Source organism: Fopius arisanus, unplaced genomic scaffold (genome assembly GCF_000806365.1).
Source record: "Fopius arisanus strain USDA-PBARC FA_bdor unplaced genomic scaffold, ASM80636v1 scaffold00037, whole genome shotgun sequence".
In the NCBI taxonomy this organism is placed as follows: domain Eukaryota; kingdom Metazoa; phylum Arthropoda; class Insecta; order Hymenoptera; family Braconidae; genus Fopius; species Fopius arisanus.
Genome location: NW_011887776.1, coordinates 769954 through 792442, shown reverse-complemented (window position 1 = coordinate 792442; position 22489 = coordinate 769954). Strand labels below are relative to the sequence as shown.

Genomic DNA, 22489 nt, shown 5'->3' with positions numbered 1-22489 from the left:
AAGGCACAGAATTGACGGAAGGATGTCCATACGAGGTAGAGATTCGTGGCTGCTCAATTGAAATAGTGGAACGAGTTGTCGAACGAGTTCGTACGCTAATTAAACAAGATCCCAATTTGAATATAAATCCATTCAGTTGTAATTCCATCATCGTTGATCACTTCTTGTGGGATTACAGACGAAGAAATGCCCAAAAGTTGCATCATCATCCATTCCATCGTATCAGAACGATTTATTACTGATGAATTATTAATTACGATGGGAACAACATTCTTCTGGTCCTCTGAATGATACTCAATTGTTTAATACTGTAGATTGTATGGGATCAATAATTTTAGGCAAACAATACCTCTATGTTTACTTCAATTCTATTCCATTTTTTACATAGGTTGAAAGTATCGATGTAGAACGAGTAATTTAATACAATAAACAACAAGCAATTACAATGTTTAAACTTTGAAAATTTAGCTCTAAAAATATTGTCACAATGTTCCAACATCGCATATGAATATTTACTATGTATACACACAATTAAACTTTTTATCAAATTTTTTATGTACGAAAAAATATATGGATGAATAACAATTTTTTCTCATATTCCAACAGTAATTTATTTATAAATAATATAAAAACCTAATGATAAATTATGCAAAACAATTTCATTTTTCTTTGGATGGTGACACCGACGTGTCCTTTGGCACAGAATAAGAATTTTCTCATTGAAAAATAATTATTTTTGAGAAATAGGTGAGTGAAATCAATTAAGCTCCCGAGCCGAAAAAAATAAGTACATATGATAAGAGCGTGGAGGTGTATTGAGGAAATATTAATGGCATTGATTAAAATGTCACGGTGAGGTTGATGGGGCATAAATAATTTATCAGAACATGACGCCATGGCAATTTAATCACCGCCACGATTATTCTCCCACACCCTTCACTTCTTTATCATCAAATAACATCAGAAGAGGAAAATAATTATCAATACCTATCAATACCTACGAAGATTAGTTGTGGAATTAAGATTAAGTTATGGCAGTTTCAGTTGTGTTTGCATTCTCTTGTTACGCGTAATGAATAATTTTTCGTGAAATATATCTATACAATGATCGGCAATGATCATTTCATAAAATTGAGCCTTCAACCAACAATTCAAGTCCTCAAGGTTTCCTCTGCAATTGCTCCCAGAATTGAATATTATTCCTCAAATTACCGGATGTAATAATTTTCTTGTTGTCTTCCGATATCTTGGAGATTGTCGATCCCGCTGGGATTCTACTCTGCTCGATAATAGTGCTATACACAGGCTGCGCATTGGGTTTGCACGAAATGTTCTTCAAGCCCTCCCGAAATTCTCTAGACAAAGATCTCGCTGTTAAACTGTGCATTTGCCTGGGGCTCTTTATGATGTGAATTTCTGGAGTAGTGGGACGATCTCGTATGACAGCTTTATTCACCCTCGGTACTGGGGTAGGTTTCACTTCAGGGGATGCATTAAACGTTTGCGCTAATCTTCTGACCGAAGGCATCGGCAATGCATCGATGAATCGATCAGGCCCCTCCAGAGACTCCAGTGAGTATCTCATCTCTTTCGATATTGGAAGGTTCCTCGGCATTTCATCGGCTGATTCAGTTCTAGAATTTTGTGAATCCGAATCACAACTGTCGACTCTATTCGAGGAACCGTTTGTATTTTGTGGTGGATGAGTCTCATCGTCAGGGCCGATTTTATTCCCGTTATAAGTGTAGGAAGAAATTCTCGCGATATTTGGAACTGATTTGGCTGATGTTATCCCCCCGAGATTATCGAACATCATTTCCTTCTTGTTCAGGTCCTCACTACTCTGAATCCAAATGTAATCACCACCTCCCAGTCTCATTGACTGACTTTGAGTTAAATTCGATTTACCAACGATTCTATCGTTCTTCCGTTTTATATGAACAAAGCTATTGTTCACTTTGCTGTCGATGTGATTATTTGATTGAGTTCTGCGAAGACCTGAGTCGTATCCGTACGATCGTAAATCCAATTTATTTACAACTCTGGGAGTTTTTCTTTTACACTCATTACTCGCGTCGAATTGATTCGCAAAACCATATGCTCTCAGATCGATTCGCCGAATTTTTCGGTTATTATCATCAGTGAATGATTGTTTACCCTCGAATATAGGAGAGTCGAAGTTTCCCTGATTATTCAACTTCGCGTTGATTTCGTTTTTGCTGTTCTTGCGCTCTCGCTCAAGAATTTCCTCAATCACTTGGGGCTCGGCCTCTAGATTATTCTGTGATTTTGTTGTCTCGATCAACTCAAAGGACTCCTAAAACACACATAAATGAAATTTTCAGTCGAAAGTATTGGCGATCACAATTATTCCGAGCCCCATGTTAAAACAACGGTGAAAAAAAAAATCATTAGTATAAATAAAAATTAATTTCTCGATTTCGTGATAAAGGAAAATCCCGTTAAAGTTACTGAAAAATGCGCGAAAAATTAAATTGCGGAGAAATTGCGACCATAACAGGACTCTAGTGTACATGCGTAATGATAAACAAATCTAATGATAAGACTATCACAATCAGTTGGAGAAGCGTAAATGCGTGCAATTGTTCATAGATTTATTATGCACCCATATGACGATGTGTTGCATTCACTCCTTTATTTTTCCAGCGGTCAAATTTTAATTTGTTAGTGTAGAGTAGTTTAACGACGTCTGGTCGCAGTACTTACCAGTCGTAATATTTGTGCGTGTTCTCATGCATTGTGTGCTAATAATAGAGTAATGAGGAATTCACTAAAAATTTTTAACAGAATAATATCAACAACGAGGTTTATTAGAGAGAACTGATTGAATAATAATTAGTGTTTATATACAAGTTGAAAAAACTAGAAGTTGCATTACAGAATAGAAAAGAGTATCTACTGCAGAGGTAATACGAATATCTAGTATTACGTTCAATTATTGCTACGGCATGAGAATTCATTCAATTGATTATTTCTACTCTACTGTTTAGAATCATAACTTCAAATCCAGTTATTTATAATAATCTAATATTTACAAGGATAAAGGCCATCCAGAAATATTAGTGGGAATAATTATTTTTCCATGACTAAATCATTTCGGGACTGAATTATTTTTTAATTGATGATTTCCTCCTTGCAGGCGAGCTCCTCCTCAGATCTATAAGACTAGTGTAATTCCTGTCAATAATTTTTGGAACCAACGGCGGTTCGAGACGCAGACATTGATCCGCGTCGAATGTTTCCCCTTTCATTGACTCATCGATCAATTTTCCCCTGTCGTGGAAATCACCTCGACTAGATTTCCAGGAAATGGCCGACAGACGATTATCCCTTGGTGATTTGACTTTTGGCTTTCGATAAGACCCGATACCGCTCTTATCAAACTTGGTAACTCGTTTAATCCCACCGAATGACTGGAACGTGAATTTAGAGAAATCAACGTTTGTATCTTCATTTCGTTCATTTGGTGAATTATAGTCATCGAGGTCTTCGAATAATTCGTCGAATCGATGTCTCGTTCGTTTTCTTTTTATACCTCCAAATGTTTGGAATTTATGGGCATCAAGGATCCAGTAGTCTTGATTGAGAGTTGAATTGCCAGACCAGCTGAGCCTGGAGGATAGGTCGTGCCTATTTTTATCGGATTGACTTTCCATTGAAAACATCCCCGAGTCCCAATCAGGACCTGTGCTCGTCGGGCATGAATGATCATTACCTTCGTAAATTGGATTGTACATGCTTGTACAAGAAGCCAGAGAAGCCACATTACCACGAAATGTTTCTCGATTATCGGACATAAGTTCAAAGCTTCTGATGTCAAAGGCGAAATTATTTGCATCATTCAAGACTGATGCCGCTGTTAATATTGAGGAATTATCTGCTGTTGGTCGATGGTTGACGCAGGGATCCAAGTGTACCAGAGGATTGATAACGAAATCTGAACTTGTATTTGGGCCACGATAAGTCGACCTGTGTAAACTACCACGGAGGGAAGCTTCTTCAAATTGTTCAAGTCGTTGACTCACCTGGTGATCGTAATCGCTGCTGGTCGAGGCCGAGTTCTGGGACAGAGAGCTGCTAGGTCTGCTCGAATTTGATGTACCAGGTCGTCGATATCGCTCACCTGTTGGGGATTTCGCCTCATTTATGTAGTAGTCCCTTGCAAATCTAAATTCAACAAGAGATTTTGGGACACATGTCAGTTAAATCCGTTGGTTGAAAAAAAATTTGATTTTGAATAAAAAATCCTCCACCTTTGGACGTCCGGTCGATTGCCTCCCAAAATGATTTTCAATGGTGGACTGGGACTACTAGACAGGGCTCCAGAGCTGAGAGGGAGAATAAAATCAAAACATGACTAAATAAAATACGACATCCTTCAAATTGGCAACGGCAAAATCATCGATTTACCCTCGAACATCCGATGATCTCCTGGCGTACTGTCTCTCCAGCAATCTCTTCTGAATATTCTCCTCGCTGTATGGATTATTCTGAAGAGGTGCTGCATTCTCCCATTTTTTATGTTCACGCTCCGCAATACTCCCTGTCCAATAAAAAAAAAATCCAGTGAAGATAATCCAAGCAATTTTTTTAGCTGATAATCTCTCCGTTGACATCGCAGTTTCATGAATATGAGAATGACGAAAAAAAAAAGCGATCAGACAAGATTGGTTACCTGGTCGGGGTGGGGCAGACAGTTCAGGGTCTTCTCCATTTGATTTTGTCTCCATGGATGAGGATATTCCGGCCTTGGCAGCTGCTGCAGCCGCCTGACACGCTCTACACAGTGGAATGTTGAGGATAAAAAAAAATAACCGCATAAAAATAAAGTGTGGGCTACAAAAATAAACTGTCAAAACGCATCTAGAAATGACAAATGAAATTAGAGAAATGAGTGATAAGAACGTACGGAGTATGGTTGAAATTTTTTTCACGATCTACAGCTTCAGGTATTAATTGCCCCGATTCTTCGGGTTGCTGTCTCTCAACTTCCGGTAAAAGACAACCAACACGATCAACATCTTCATCGCTCTCACTATCGTGAATTGCAATGAGTTTTTCATTCAATTCCTGTAAATCACAGGCAATCAGTGACACTGAATCACTCTCGCTGAGAGAGAACCTGATTGGTGTAGCTACTGGTGTCTTGGGGATATAATTTTTATCGTCCTCTTTAATATCCTCATTTTTCGATGTATCATCTCCGAGAGTATTCTCGAAGTTATTTTCAATCTCCGCATTATTGGTTTTGAAATAAATAATATTTTCGGGCTTCTCCTCTTTCTTCACAATTTCCGATTCAATTTTCGTCCCCGGGGAGGGTTTATCGGGGGACCCTACGTCATTAGAATTCTCACACACAATTTCACCGGTGAAATTATCGTGGAGAATTGATGATTTGGTTTTATGAACTCCCAGAGGAACTCGCCCAACGTTCGGTGAGGCTGGTACAGCCTTATTAATGGCCTCTACCAAATCCTCATCTACCTCCTCATCTGATTGTGCTGAGAATTCTGATAAATCTGACATGTCATCTGCATCTTTGTCCCCAATTAGAGCTCGATAATCCTCACTGGGATTGGGTACAAGCATGGCAACAGGTTCAGGTTGAGCAGCAATTTTCTTCCTCTGGAAAAGCCAATTTTCTTCCCAAGTCTCTAAGGGCGTTACGTGGCTGACAGAAACACAGGCATCGATTTCATCTTCGCTGTCTGATGATTCCTGAGAGGCTGGGATAATAAATCCTTTGGTTTAATTAACAGAGTTGATATTTATCGACAGATCCTCGTGTTCCGTGTTAGACGAGGAAAATTAAAAGAGAATAAAAGAATTTTGTGATGAGATGAAGTAAGAGAATACGATTTTACGGACTTCATTTCATCGCAAGAATTCTCTTGCTTAGATATCACGGGTATATACATTTTATGCACTCCGTCGTAAACTTACGATCCACAATATCCATTCCGTATTCCGGAAATGGCACGCGTTTGGCATTCCGGAAATGAAGTACATTCGCCTTGACATTTCTCGGCTCATCGTCGGATGTGTAAGTCGTTGTTACTTCCTCAATCTGTTCCTCGATCTGAAAATGAATAATTTCGAATACCAATAATTTCCAAGAGTTTGGAATCCGTACTCTGATTAAATTTAAAATTAGATGCGAAAATGAGAATACAATTATACTGAAATACTGATAATTCCACGACATGATTCCGTCGAAGTGGAATAACTCGCGTTGTCACCTCGCTAATCGAAAATAAAACTGAAAACACGGTGCGTAGTAGAATTCTCATGAATTTGCCAGGTAAGCATCAATTTTCAATACCTTCTAGAAGCGGACTCATCAATAAAACAGAATCATCAGGGGTTTTTCAGATTTAATTGGCATTGCCCATTATTGGGACACTATTATCCATTGCATCACGCCAAGGGAATGGACTCTTGCAATCTGATGCATGATTTCCTTCCGTCGGGTACGAAAAAAACTCGGAAAATTACGTAAAAGGTATTTAAAAAATGAGATTGACAATAGGATGTCGACAATTCCTCTTGTCTCAGTGTTCTCTTTATTTTTCTGTAATTATGTTCAAGCCTTACGAGGGTCTCCGCTTTATATTCTCATTACTCCTGGTTGCAGTATTGGCTCCAAAGACTTGAAGGTCTCAGTTTCATCTTCGTTATTTATTTTTATTTATTCATTCAATTAGAGTGAATCTCCTCGTCTCCTAACCGAAGAGCTTCCCGAAATATTATCCATCAGACCAAAAATCTTTCATCACAATTTTTTATTGAGTTATAAAAATTGATGAAGTCGGTGAAAATGGAACGGTCAGATATCCAGCCCAGCATCACCCACGTGAGTGACAAGAATTTAAAAATATACAAGGTTTAAGAATATTTAAGGCATCATATCATAAGTGAAGAATTCCATTGAAAATAAATAGAATAATCGATGTGGTACATCGTTGATGGTATTGACGTTAAAAAAATGAAATGGCCTATTCGACCGATGAAAAATAGAGTATTGAATTGAGAATGATCTCCGTAACAAAGCCATTCTTCACCAACCGATAATGAATCATTAATTGTTGCCGTATTCATTGAATTCATGAACCGTTTATCCACACCGGTGCGCCCGATAAATCTCACTTTACCGCTCGGTGAACACCGCTATTTTTCTCCAATAAAATAAGATGGATTATTTATTACCGTGAGTGAAAGAGGCTCATGATGAACCCGAATTTTCGTCCGACTGGAGTCACTGCAGGCCTCATCCTGAGACATGGGATCCAAACTGCTATCGTCCACCGCACTCGCCCCAAATCCTTGAATAATTATTCCGAGGATTACAGTAATTAGGATGGACTTGGAGACATAATAATCCCTGTTTCATAATGAATAATTGACTCACCTCGGTGTCTACATGATTTCGATGGTGCTTCATGTAGGACATTGCTGTTACCATCGACTCGAGCTTTCTGGCATTTCTGCACGACCTGGAAATAAGTGAAACCAACGGTTCTCCATGAATATCGTCGTCATAAATAAATGAGAGAATCGAGATGCGTTACTTTGTTGAGTATAGCTGTTGCTAGCAAGTCCTCGTAGGTTTGTTCATCGGTGCTCGTGTTGTCTTGTATCCTAGTGGTCATGGAATCACCGAGAATCGGTAGTTTACGTGCCTCGTCGACCGCACGCTCCACTAGTTCTCGAAGTGCAGAATGCGCCATACTCGGCGTGTCTGCGGCCGGTTTGTCTGAAAACGGTATGATAGTCAAAGAATTGCATTAGTCGAATCGATTCCAGTGAGAGCTCTGGAAATAGGTGGTGGGAAAAATCATTAGCTTCCCAGGGGAATAAAAATTAATCCCCTTGGATAATCAGCTTTATTTTCTCACAGTAATTACTAGGACTCGTTTTTCTGGGATTTTCATTTTTCGATTGCTTTATTTATCTATGCAATAATGTCATCGTAATTTTATTTTGAATAATTCCCCGTTTCCTTCTCCATTATTTTTATTTCATCCGCGAATTATGACGATTCAATGAATTATAAAATGTTAATTCCTTGCAGTTCCAGCTGTTTCATTCTCTCACGGTGTTTGGTGTATTCATTAGAGCCGTAATTGGTTTATTTATTTAGGGCAGCAATGATTTGGTGTGAGGTTGAGAGAGCGGTGTTGAAATTAATGCGCGCAGATTTAATGTAAATCGAATGTAAATTAGAGATGAAAGTAAAAGAGTTTTGGACGTGATTGATTTTTTTTTTGGGTGAATGGTATATTCGATTTGCAGAGTGAATGAGAAATAGCCAAACAGAAATGGCCACTTTCATCTGGCAGTGGATCGTCAAGTGTTGACCGGTTATGGGTCAGTACACGTAGAAGTCGCGTAATTTCTCCTTGGCGGCCTTGTCGGCCTTTTTTCCATTGCTGTGCAACCGGCAACCGGTGAAATTCCGAGGCTAGTGACCTCATGAACTCTTTAAACACGTGCATGTGTGTTAATTCGGGTGGTCCCGGGGATTCGAGCAGAACAAGTTCAATCGGTGACCGAATTCCTGGAGCTCAAAATTTTTCAATATTTCCCATGGACCTCAGTGATTGCATTCTCCAGTGATGTTGCAAGGTGAAATTCAGGGCCACGTTGACCAGTTTATTTTCTTTTTGTCATTACCGATGCACTTTCTAGGCTTCAACGAGGATGGTATCTGTAGGAGGGTCTAGGTATTTTCCCAAGCCATTAGCAGGAGATAATTGTTTTCAACTTGCGTGCGTTTTGCGACAATGACATGATGCATTTGCGGATATGTCTATCGGACTTTCTAACTCAGGTGCTTGCAGAAGGTGAAGGAGATATTTGGTGTGAGGTGCATGCAGGGAGTTCAATTTCAATTAAATTTTATTCACAATTTGTGCCTGAGCTTTCAATTTTAGGTCTTTACGTGTAATTTCATGAATTTAATGTAGGGAGTTACAAGTTTAAATTTTAAGTCAACAGTTGATACTCAAGATTATCAACCGGAAGAGACTATCAGCAAGTCGAGAAGATGTGCACACCGGTAAACACGTCTTCCTGGCTTTCATGAAATTCCCATTCTCCAATTAACCAGCGACTTAAACCCTCTCGTGGGTACTAATTGAACGTCCGGAATAATTAGATCTTCTCTCATTGTGGTATTTGTCAGAGGTGGAAGGCAATCTCCCATGGAATGCTGTTAAATATCTGAATTAAAGTTTTAACAGTACAAGCGTAATGACAAAAATCCACGAGTGAGAATTCATTTGCTTGGTAATTTCGGAGTTGAGTAATTTTCGCACTGAGGAATTCGTGCTTATTAAAATAGTAGCACCTAACATTTTAATTAACTCCCGAGTTCTTAGGTGAATCAATTGATTTCAATTGACGTTATAGTGGAGCTATCTCCATTTCCATTACCATTTTTCCGGGTGAAAAATATGTAGATGAAGTAGAAGACAATGAGACCGCCAATGAGCGTCAGCATCTCTCGGATCAGTTGCAGTAACATGCGGAACACGTAATTTCACATAACTTCATATAATGAAAACGTGTAATGAACTGTTTCTGTGCATTGTATAACTCCACTGAAGTACAATTGACACTGATTTCTAAATAATTCGAGGCATCATTAGTTTCACACGTATTTCATTCAACTTTTTCTCATTCAACACCGGAAAATGTATTATTCTGGCACAAATAATGTCAATCTGCACGCAAAAAGGAATTCTCGAATTAAAAATACTATTAATCCACTTTCTTCTAACACTGGTAACCTGCGATATTAATTAAAAAAAGATGGGGAGAAGAGAGAAAATGCCTTTCATTCGATGAGAATTATTCGTGTCAGTTGAAAATTTAATTTAAAAAGTAGAAAAAAATAGAGATATCACAAGAATTGTTATCACTGAAATGATGAACATGTTATCCGAAAAACTAATAATCTCCGCCTTCTATAATTTTCAAACCGAAACATAACAGTTATGTACTAGAATTGTAGGTAAAATTGACATCTGCGGCTTTTATCAGTAATTTAAAGCATTATCTCGACTACGCAACGGCATCGTTGCCTATTTATCTCTAAAAGTCTTTGTCACGATTGGAAACGCGGAAGATGAAAGACATCAATTCCGATTTGTCAATAATAAATATTTTCAGTCACGAGAAAATTATTTACACAGATATGTACATCCGGTCGATATAAAAACGAGAATCTTGCTGATCAATCGGATGACTCAGTGCTCCCATGACATTCTAAAAATTCGATTCAACAGAAATCTTTTTTTTTTTATCCATTCTGAAATGATGCGTGACTGCAGGTGTATCTTCTATGGTATTTGTTGGTGATTTTCGTCACGTGCGAGCAATGAAACAGTATAACGGAGTTTTCGTGAGATTCCTCGTTCAAAGTTCCCGTTCAATTAGCGCCCGCAGCGATTCAAAGAGTTCAAGGTGCCAGTCTATTTTTCTGTTAATAAAGTACAGACATCAATGAATCGATCATCAATCAATTGAATTCGGTGTTCACCACGCGATTCTATTTTGAAAGTCTCAGAATTACGCAAGCTGTGACAAAGGTCAGTCGTACGGAATATGTAACGACACTTTTTATCTCCAGAATGAAAAGCATTATTATAATTCAAACTGAGCGAAGAGCACTTGATTCCATCGAGTTCAAGGTTTCGTACTCGACATGAATTATTATCCCGTCATTCCCATCTTTTTACTCAATCCTCATGCGCTCAAGATCTCTGTCGAGATTATTGATTATCCGGATAAAGATTTTCCTACGCCAGTGATTACATTATGTTTTCATAAAATACCATTTGTCGTTGATTGAATATTTAATAAACTTATTATTGCACATGTGTTTCCACTGGGTTTACAGTTGTCATATTATTCGACGGAGTAATCGATGATTATTCGCGTAATTATCCACTGATTATCGACGCACTCACACTAACTGCCGGTGGAACATGACAAACAAGTGGATTCACAATGTAAACACGTAATGTAAGAGGGAAACACATCAGGTTCAATCAGTTATCGACGATAAGGTGTTGTGAATCGTGTGCGCCATAATTGAGGATCTATAACGCATCCGTGTGATTTCGTAATAATTTTTTAATTAGAATGGGGATTCACTTTCTGGGAGATTAGGACATTCCGGAAATTACCGGATACTGTACCACGAGCTAAATTCACATACGTAATCGCAGTTCGGGGTCTCGACTGAGACTGGGCAAAACGCTGAGGCCCTCCTGATATGCCAGGCAACGTCGTCGAATACCCCACATACGACTCTTCTACGGATTCATCTACTCCAGTGGGGGACATTTCTCCTCGACACTTGGTTTTTTTACCTCATTTATTTATTTTTTCTTGGATTTGTTCAATAACCACTGGTCATACCACCGAATTCACGTGGGAATGAATATTCAATTAAATCTGGTTGAGGATTTTTTTTTTTCACAGAAATTCTTCTGAAAGGAATTTTTTTCTCGGCATTTCGTCATTTTTATTTGCATTTTTGGAACTTTTAAAAAATTGATTCGGGTCTGACGAATAGGTGTCAATTATCCAGACGTATATTACCCAGGAAAAATTTAATGGATTATGTGTTATTATTTCTTAAAGAGAATTTTTTCCTCGAGTGTTGGGCGTCATTTTTCGTGACACTGAGTGCGTAAAATATCGCATTTCCCACGATGTGATGAATACAGTAAATTACGTCACTAGATTTTTAGAGAATTCACTGATATCAATTATCATCAAATACTCCATGACTTAAGAATAATCCTGCGATGTACATAAGATTCACGGTTTATTTTTTTGGTGATAAAACGTGTATTACGTCAAGCGCTGATTTGACATTGGAAAAATAATATCAACAAGGAAATGCATCTTTGAAATTCGAACGTCCAAGGTAAAGTTCACGAGTTTCGTAACCAGGTAACCTGACGATAGAAAAAAACCTAGAAATTACGTATGGATAACTCAATTGATTCAATGCATATTACCGTCAATTTTCTTGCCTTATTGCAGCTATCTACCATTTACTGCACTCAATGAATTACATTTTCTCCCATAACCTGCGATTGTCTTTGAAATTTGCGCTGATATAACGAGCAATGCGGCGCAGTTTGCAAGAGATATCAAATGAATTTGATACGTCTCCAATTTCGTTGACATTTGCGAATTTACAACTTCTCATTTCCAATGAATGATGAAAGAAAAATAAAATAAATCCGGTAAGGGGAAATCGTATTTATTTACACAAGAAAATTGAAATATGTAACTCAACCGAGTTTTTCTCATCTTGCCTTGAGGAAAGAAAATAGGATTACCTGTGTAAATAAAGGTAACAATGAGATTCTACCATAAATTCCTCTTTTCCTTTTTACGTCAAAGAATACTTCTGCCTCTGTCTATATTTATTCATTCTATATACGTAAAGAGTACATACGACATATGACCTTCCTCAGCAGCTTATTATAATTATGAATATCTCCAACTCGAGTCTAAAAATTTCATTCATAAATTTCCATTCAAATAAATTGTTAAAACTGTCGGACAGAGAATAAAAAAAACATGAGCGAAAGTTCTCCGAGATTAATCCGGGGTACGACATGAAAATATTTAGTATCGGAATGCCAGAAATTGGAATCATGATACAGCATCATGACTGGCGATATCATAAAAAAATCTGAACAACTTGAGAAGAAAGAGAAGGACAATTCGATGAAAATACAACATTTACTTTAACTTTCTAACGCATTAAACTGGATCAATCAATAATAATAATATTTAACTTACATTAGAGATAGTTGAATGAACGGATAAAATCAAATGAAATCTTAGACAAGTCGATAATCCTGAAATACTTGTCGTCCATTGCTCGAGGTGAACGGCTTAACGACCGCGAATTTTCTCAGTGGATGGGCATTCAACAATTATTAAAAACAAATTACCATTAAAAAAATAATCAAGTGCTCACATTTAATTCATAAATTTCCAGAAATAAAAACCAATTAAATTTCCACATACAGCATTAAAAAATGTTTGAATAATTATTAAATATGTCGTACCAATTGTTCTACTACTAGTTTTTCAATGAAAACTGATGGAAATTCATTTGAATATTCCCTCACCTCACCATTGCTCACTGATAATGCGCTATATGCGTTGAGTTAAAATTTCCAGAAAATACGATAACAAAAAGAGGGAAAAACTATTGAAGGTATGAGAAAACCGTTACACCTCTAGTTTTAGCTTGTCGTTGTCAGTTTGAAGTAGCATGTAAGAATGTTATCGCGTGGAACTTTGGAAGTTGTTTGTATTCACCTGGCGTGGGAAGGTCGTTACCAATTTACATCGTTACCCTTTTGATTACCGAACGCGCACAATCATGCATCCCATAAGATAATTCTCCACAAATTGCTGAAATGACTGTTGATTGCATTCAATGATTCACCATAAATATACATGTGATTATTAAATTATTAGACCATTTCACGGCACTTACTTTTAATACGCATCCATAACTACTCCGCGAACCCCTCAAAAAACGCATCACCTGTTAATTAGTGTTAGTGAGTTAGTGTTATGTTAACTTGTGAGTGAAAATTCTTTAGTTAGTGATAATGATGTATTTTTTATAGATCAGCATGTGCACCGGAATGTTCATCACAATAGTGAAGTGGTAAAATTATTCCTTCGAATTTCTCGATTTATTCGAGATATCTCTATTTTTTTTTCATTATCAATAGTTAGTCAATACAAATTTCAGCGTAATCCCATTCATTCTTAAATTCTCACTCCGCATTCATCCTTATCATGGGATAAGAAATGTAACGTCTGTGTGACAGGTAGATGGCAGTAGTAACCGATCTAAAAAGTTGTCGCTGAAGAATGCGAGAGGATTGCCGGGGTAAAGAAACTGGTCTGCCCAGGAGGAGGATCGTCATGTTTCATCAGGATTTATTATACATCGTAAACTTTACGGTCAGCATCAAAAGCATCTCCAACGCTCCCCCATTTTTCGCTTTCCAGTCACGTTAAAGCTTACCCACCCACATTTCTATGATTACAACGAAATCACCTTACGTATTATGATCATCATCGAAACAATAAAAATGCAACATGAAATTGGAGAAACAGCAAGTGTTGAATTACCGAAAAATGACGACTTACATGAGGAATGCCGATAGATTCGATCGATAGGTGCATCGTCAGCCTTGCCAACAAGGTTCTCCACTACTTTCTCGATGATCTCACGAAGTTTTTCCAACGAGTCCATCTCCTCATGACCACCGGCCGCCAGGTCCAGGCCGGGGTTGACCGGAGCATCCTCGACGCCTGGAATTTCCATAAACCCGTGAGTTCATTTACTTTTACATTTCTCCCCCTATTTTGGGGATGCAGGAGAGTGAAATTCATAAAATTCCGGGTGAATAATAATCCGTAGATGATAATGAGAGATGGTGGGGTGTAATTGAGGTCAAATACGGTACGTACTAACATCCAACGGACTTAACGCCCATCACTTCCATCCGAAGTGTCAAGTGGAATTTGTATGGCTTTCTCTACGAGAGGAGAAAAGCCGACAGGTTGGAAGATGCAATTGGTAATAGAAGAAATGTCTGATTTCTAAGATATTACGAACCTGTCATGAATGTCTTCACTGGAAAAATCCATTAACGATCACATTCCGCGGAACTTTATGAATTTTTGGAGATGAGATTGAATCGCTCATCACTCGGTTGTCGGGGGTAAACGAGGGTGGGAAAATATCTACGCCAGAATAATGCAGCTTGTGCAAAACTATTGGCGAGAAACGTCGAAACGCGGATCGGATCGGCTCTGAACTTGAAGCAATGTGTGGATAACGGATCAATGGAGTATTCGTATACGCTGAAGAGTCACGACAGACGCGATGTTGCTCGTGAGAGTACTGGAGCAGAACTGAGGTTCACCACCTCCAACTTGGCTCAAGAACAATAAATGTGAGGGAAGAGTGCGACTCGGTTGCCATCAACTGTCCCCAGGAGCTCGAGAGAGTTAAAAGTTGGTGGAAAAAGGGGGAAATCTCGGTGTTTTGTAATGTGAGATGGATCATCAATCCACCACCAGAACGTATCAATTACGATGTGAGACACCTTTTGCATCAGATTGTCCCCAATTGACTATAAATAATTAATTTTTTAGCGGTACTGACACAGTCCCGGAGATGTACATTTAGAAGTCATTTTTCTGATCTATTTTCCATCTAGATAGAATTGTCATCTAGACAAAACTGAAAAATGGAAGAAATTTAATTGAACTCTGGCGGGTGATTATTTTTTCTCAGTGCAATATCTCTGAGGATCATTTCTCCAGAGTTCTAAATCATCTCGTGATGCTCCAAGGATCACACACTCTCTTTCCATCCCCTTAATTACACATGAAATTTCCCATTAACCTGGAGGGGCTCGTTGCTGTACCTCCAGTGATAGCCGATAAAATCATAAGTACCTCCTGGCATGTGCGGTATTAGGAAACTATCGGCTGTTCTGAAATGTAACCTTGATACCAGAAATCGATGGGTAGGAACATTACCCCCAATTACGCAATTAATCCCCCGTTTCAGTGGTGTTTTCCCATGGATGAAGCAATTTGTGTTTTATATTATACACTCGGCATGTAAGTTGATACCGTTAGGCTCAGTTGGTAATATTAAATTATCCTGGCAAGGAGAACGAGCAAAGGTAAACCGGAATGAAGCATAGACAATGTGCAATGTGCAATAACGTGTGCGCACGGTGAACATTGGTTTTTATAAAATTCAGAGTCACTGAACCAGATATCTAGGGGAATTCCTAGATCGAGGGGTAATTTGCTGTCAAATATTATGTCGTTGTTATTTTTTGGAGTGATCTCTTCGGATATTTAATTTCGAAAATTTGAAAAAATATTCCGATTACAATTTTTTTTTACCAGCGGACTCCCATTTATTTGTTGAATTTTTTTCCCAATGTCGGGTGAATGTTTATTTATTATGGAGGTCATTTATTTTCGGTTCTTTTCCGGTATATTTGTTTACTGGAAGCTGTGATTTCGTCATGCACCTTTTTTCGCCTCGGGATATTTACAAATTCGACCGAGTTCCTTATCACGTCTCACAATATTTAAAATATTCAATAAAACTCATTACGTACCTGTCACATAAATCCGGGATCTCGTCGTGATGAATTGACCGTTCGTTTTTTCCACTGGATATGCGCCACCGAATTTATCAAGCCACCCTTCTTCTTTCTTGAACCACGTTCTATAAATGTCATAAAACGAAATACTGTGTCGTCATAATTAAATAAATAGAATCTCAATCGAGAAAATTTAATTAATTGCCTATTCAATCAACTCCCATTCACTCCCATAGATTTTTATCAATGAATTCTTGATTGAATCGATTCTCAAATTATTTCCATTAAAAAAGAATGAGTGGATTGAATGAAATAAAAATTCCACTTCAATTGAAGTTATGACTTGGTCTCTAGTAATTGAAATTTCCTCCATTATATTCGACTCATCCCTGATTTTCTCATAATTCCAAAAATATGTTGAATTCAATTAAATAATAAATTCTCTCCTTGACAATTATTTAATCAAATCCAACTCCATTAATTTTCTTATCACCAATAAAATATTGATACCGCGGATATTTTTTTACAATTTCCTCTCACGCCGCGGAAGTTATCGGAATACTCTAAACCGAATGTAATAATAACCTTTTGTGATAACAAAATAGACAAAGTCGAACGTTATCCTTCACTTCCCAGCGTCCACAGGCTTTTCTGCAGAATCTTGCTCGACAGTCTTTGCACTGAAAACCGCGACCAATGATAAATGGCTTGAGACAACAGGCGCAATGGCTTTCATCACCTGCTACTTTCTTCTCGTTTTTATCCTCTCCGGTTTTCCTGGAATTTTTTTCCAATATCATTAAACATTCAATTACATTGGTTGATAAAAAAAGGTGAGAAGCGGTTAAAAAGACAAGTCACTCAAGTAAAAGCTGTGAACCATTTATTACATACAAAATACAATCTCACAAAAAAAATATAAACGATACCAAGTCTCTATTTTTTCCCTGAGTATTTCCACCTCACGCATTATCAATATATATTTTAGGATCAACTGATGATCCTCCGCAAAACTTGTTGCACCGGAGTATTAATCTTCCCGATCAAAAAATATTGACGCCGAGTGAATTCCAAAGCGACTCTCATCATCGTTCTCCATCTCGAAAGTGATGACCTTAACAATTACAACTTCAATAGTAAAGAGCAGAAAGAGAACCATGAAGGTTGCCATATTGAGTCTGTCATGACCACCAGAGCGATCGCCCTCCGTCAAAAGAGTGGACAAAGAGCAGCTCAAGGATGAAAACATTTTTCCCAATTTAACACTCGCTAAAATATCAACTAGAGTTTTCACAGAGTGATACAACTTTCTCAAAACTGGTATTGCTCAATCCACGTACTATGCCAATTGCTCCAACATGATGTCGATTCAACCACCGTTCACTCGGTGCGCAATCTTTCTCATTACATCACCGTCATGCCAGAAGTACTGTGACTACTTAAAATTATAACACAGTTGCGTCGCCATCACATCACTGCACTGGCTTATTTATTATCAATATTATCGCCATTTAATCAACATCGTTGCAAGTGCCCTCAAGACACGTAACACTCTCATCGCCGATTTTCCATCGATTTCTGCTTTTCTCCACACCATTGTTTACCTCAATTCTCCAGAACTCTTTCTCCGGAATAACGGATCTACCTGGTGAATACTGATGCACTAATGTACCGACCCAGCCATCCACATTTCCGGTTACTGAGGTTAGTGTTGTCTACCTTCCGGTAGACCCTGACGACTTTCCATCCCATCTGCCGATCCTCCAAAAGTCCATCACGTGTCACAAGTCCAAGTGCATCATTGGTCAGTGCAATTGCTCTTCTTCTCTGATTCGATAGTTTTTTTTTTAATCGGTCAAATTAATCGGTATTGGTACCGGTGATATTTTAATAAACTCGTAAAACCGATCCTTTGTGTCTGCTCGTCAGGTTGAAAGTGACAGTGGATGGCGGGCCCGAGAGGGAAACCTCCACGGGGCACCTCGGTGGTAGGAGCTACGAGACCGGTATATAGCGCAGAATATAAAACCGGTGGGGTCTTATGTCACAGTGCCGCAATAAGACTGGCATGAGTGGGTCCGCCGGTTGTGGTTGTGTTTAACGCACTTTTAATATGTTACTTTCACTGAATTTTTCGACTGCGCTTTTGCCAATGCCAATTGTCACCGATTTATCCGATACCCTCTCAATAATCGGCTGATACGTCTGCTACATCTACCAGAGCAGATCCACGCTGTCTCCGATATTCAGAATTTATTACATTATTATTTATTATTATCATTTCAGTCACAGAAATTTTTTAATTATTCAAATTATTTATTGTCTGAGGATAAATTCAATTTTCGTGGATTATTTTCGGCTAAATATCATTCAAAATTTTTTCAGTCATGTTTTTTCACTGATTATCATGTGCTTGACACTTTTTCACTCGCGATATTAATTTTTCTATTACCTGTAATAGCTGGATGATTGTGATCTGCATGCATCAGGTGATCTCGATTCCCGAGACATTTTGAACTGAGATCGAGCTCACACCACCGACGATAAGAAATTTGTTTGTACAGAATTGTGTGTTTGAGATAGTGGAAGAGGGGATTCCTCAGCTCTTCCCATATATCTCTCTCACAATTAAAAATTAAACATTTGATAGCGTACTATAATTTTGAAAATTGTGGGAAACAAATCCATGTATTTTTTTCTCTACAGTTTCTCCTCCCGGAAGTCGCACGATAATTTAATTTAATTCAAATGATAATAATCATTATAAAAGTGATCTTCATTGACTGCAATTCCAGTGGTTTTAAAAATAAATACACAAAAAATGTTTTCACGTGATTGGGATTGGGTGAAAACGAGAAAATAAAAAAATTGTGTGGACAAAATAAAAAATGATGAAAACACTCTATTTGTCGGTACATAATAAAAAACAACGAGACTGAAGTTGGCATTGAAAACTGCACGTGTAAACACATTCAGCATGACGACAACGCAATTTATTAAACTTTTGGAATTAAACGCGAAATACGACGATATTTATGTTGACGTACCAGTGTCATCGGTACAGTTATTTTAAATGCACATTTTTTTTTTCTCCACGGGGGAATGATGATCGAGAAATTAAAAGTTTGCGATATTTTTTACAGCTCTCATGCGTCGCACCCAGCAATTATCATACAGTCGTTGCAGCTATTATCGTAAAAGAGAATGGTTGTGAGAATACTGAAAGTAAAAATAGAATAAGGAAATAGAACAATTACGATTATTTCACCTCACCGTCTATTCTCCTCTCGGCACAGTAGTGTTTTCAGAAAAAAAACTCGGAGAGTTCTCCTTATTCCATGCGATTTCATGTAGCCGATGGTGAATAAATTGATTGATTTTTATGGTTTCAATTGTACAATTGTATAATTTTTTTTAGACACTATTTTATAGGTAACCGGTGCAAGTTTTATTTTTTTTTTTTGGTTTAACCGTCCACTTCACAAGCTATTTCAACAATGAAAGTTGTCAGTCGATGGCTGGAGTCCTCTGCCCCATGTGGCACCTACGCTTCCGGTCCCTCGTTACAGCTGTGTGTCGATGGAATTCATTGTTCAATATATATTGTTATAGGAGTCATTGTGCAATTGATTTGCCTTACCATTTTCAGAGTCTCTATGCGGCACGCATCTTAATTTACTATGGAGATTATTGAACTCTCGTCGTAATTTGTGTACGTTGACTAATTCAGTTTCCGGTGGAAATGATCTATCAATGGATGAGACGTCCCGAGAATGAGTCATTTTAATAATTTCAGTCTTTGTGATTTGTCATTTCCACTGCTATCCTGTTGAATATCTAATCCTCCATTAATTTTGTCTTTTGTAATATGCCCATGACATTTACTCTTTTTAGCCTGACGAAATATAGTTATTCATCACTCGAATAATTAAATACTTTTTTCAATAAAAAAATATCGCTTTTGCAGTGGGACATATTAAATGAGGATTACTCAGGAATGCCTGAGGGATTTAAACGGCAGAACATTGAATTGAGAACTTGAGGATTAAAAATGTAAAGTGAGAAAGCTTTGAAAACATTCTATTGTCGCGTCATCGTTTTCCCACTCATTAAGACCCACGTACATCAGCATCCAGCACCCAATTTGCTTAGAAACTATATGATTTTTTTGTGCTGAGGCCTATGTACTGAGGAGAACAATACTTTAAAAACTTCGTTATCTCCAGTCTGGGAATATGATAACGATCGGGGTATATACATGTTTATTAGCCGAAGGTATCTGATGTGAGAGTCGCGATGCTCGTCGACATTCGTTACTTAAAATTATTTTTAATTGTTATCTCATTCCGGTTGATTGTTTATCATGCTCCAGTGAATAATCTTATGATTATTTTGGTATTTGGTAATTATTTTGTTGTATGAATGAAATAAAATCGGAGTCCAGACTCAATTGTCAATAAAAATCGCAATAAAAAATAGAAGATCCTATCGAAGAATGATCCAGTGTTGATGATCCATTATTTATATTTATTGCCGATAAACATCGTGTTGAGGAATTACATTAGTTCGTGCTATGTAATTCTCATCCGTGCGGGAAATTAATAACAGTTATGATTGACGATCTCATTCCGTCAGTGGAAGGTCAACCCGAATTAATTAACCTCTGCACGCTGGTGTGGTCGATTTTTCCGTTGAAAATTCGTGTTTCCAATCTATTTCACTAGTTTATTGAAATTCCAGGGAAGAAATCGATAAGAATTAATAGGACCATCATAATTTTTCCACGTATCGAGCGATAATTCCACTCACCGATAAATTACGCTGCTCCATCGGTAAACTTTCAGACGGAAAGTGAATATTCGAAAAATAATTCAGGTATTTTTCTATTATCTCGAGGTGGAGTCGCAATTGGGTTGATGTAACGTGTGCAATTGGCATTGACATCCTCAATCTCACAATTCTCCACTTATCTGTATTCGCATCAATGATTGTCCTCGTAAAAACTCATTATTATAGAAATGCTCAGTTTCTACCGGAATAATTGATACGGGAGATAATAAATTAATGTCACTGGTGATCGGATTGGGAATTTTATGGATTCAGCGTTGGGGAAAATGGAAAATGCTATTTGAGGTCATTGATAAGATTAATATCTGCACTAGAGCATTAACAGATATCGTAGAAAGTTCAAAACCGGAGACAGTTTCTATTTTCTAACTTGTTTTTAATGTTTTCTCAATGACTTGTAGAAATCTCAGATATTTAATCGATAGATATAATAATTCCGCACATTGCGATTTTGAACTGAATTTTTGGGATGAAATTTTTGGGATGAAATCAATGAATGAATTTTATTTTAACGATCACTGAGTATTCAATACTCTCTAAAAAAAAAACATAATATTGATTGGCTTGCCAATAAATGAAATATTAAACAACAATTTCCGTATAATTTTTAATAAACTCGTCAAGAGTAATTGAATATAATTTAATTATTTCACTTACCCTCTCCGGAAAGTGGTGAATAAAAATAAACATATCCCCGAAGCTACCACGATGATTCCCACGCTAGAAGGAGGCACCATCATTTTAAAATAAATCTCGCTGGTTTTCATCGATAATCCTCTTTACCCTTCGGTAAAAAGTACGAAGAAAATGTTGAGAATTGTGTGCACTTAACGGTCAGGTATTTTACATTTGTATCGATCCCATAGTGTACTAGCACGTGTACCCGGTATTTACATTGAATTGCACGGGCGTATAATCGCGATCGGCATTCGAGGTGGACTGTCCGATACAACCGGTGTGTCCGTGGTATACCTGACTTTTTTCCACGAGTGTCGACTTAGTGTCTTGGACTAAGATACTCCCGAATGATAGGACTATCTCTGCACTATCAAGCCTGATGTTTATTGGATAAAACGAGACAGTGATGGAATTTTATTGGAGTGAACAGAACGTGGGGATTCATCCCATCATCTAGGTTCTGGTTTAATGAAAAATTAATGTCACTTTTTATTTTTATAAACAACTTTAGAATAATGGAAAAAAAAATCTGGTTTTAATGATTTTGATTTGGAGGAAAAAATGGGAAAAAATGAGATTCACTATTGATATTTGGTGTCACGTAATTTTGATGTCTTGATGGAGAAAATAGCTGGAGTCTGGAGCAGTGGATGCTTGCTGTTAGAACGATAAGATTCAACTGAAGTAAAGTTGCGAGTAGCTAAAGTACCCTCCAACCAACACACTTTCGGCTGGCACACTAA

General features: G+C 37.7%; 2 protein-coding genes across 12 annotated transcripts in view; one reads left to right on the top strand and one right to left on the bottom strand.

The window, feature by feature from the left end:
- The window catches only part of LOC105266295 (UPF0553 protein v1g230591), a 17101-nt gene extending 2881 nt beyond the window's left edge, over positions 1-14220 (top strand). The window contains exon 3 of the mRNA XM_011304316.1: positions 13908-14220. Within this exon, the coding sequence (XP_011302618.1) occupies positions 13908-13973 (66 nt within the window). The 3' untranslated portion in view covers positions 13974-14220. The remainder of the gene's footprint in view (positions 1-13907) is intronic.
- Positions 239-22400, bottom strand: LOC105266298 (uncharacterized). Of its 11 annotated transcripts, none has more exons than XM_011304320.1 (14): positions 21726-22400; positions 16806-16997; positions 16236-16345; positions 14233-14397; positions 7593-7777; positions 7433-7517; positions 7231-7346; positions 5968-6103; positions 4931-5750; positions 4697-4800; positions 4432-4564; positions 4275-4349; positions 4047-4188; positions 239-2317 (listed from the first exon to the last, which is right to left on the bottom strand). In XM_011304320.1, the coding sequence occupies exons 1-14, from the start codon at positions 21833-21835 to the stop codon at positions 1160-1162; spliced, it is 3531 nt and encodes a 1176-aa protein (XP_011302622.1). In that variant the 5' UTR covers positions 21836-22400; the 3' UTR covers positions 239-1159. The 11 variants fall into 11 exon arrangements, with proteins under 11 accessions (XP_011302622.1, XP_011302623.1, XP_011302624.1 ...); XM_011304321.1 differs by lacking the exon at positions 21726-22400 and adding an exon at positions 19494-19759; XM_011304322.1 differs by lacking the exon at positions 21726-22400 and adding an exon at positions 18673-18746.
- Between the last annotated feature and the right edge of the window lie 89 nt (positions 22401-22489).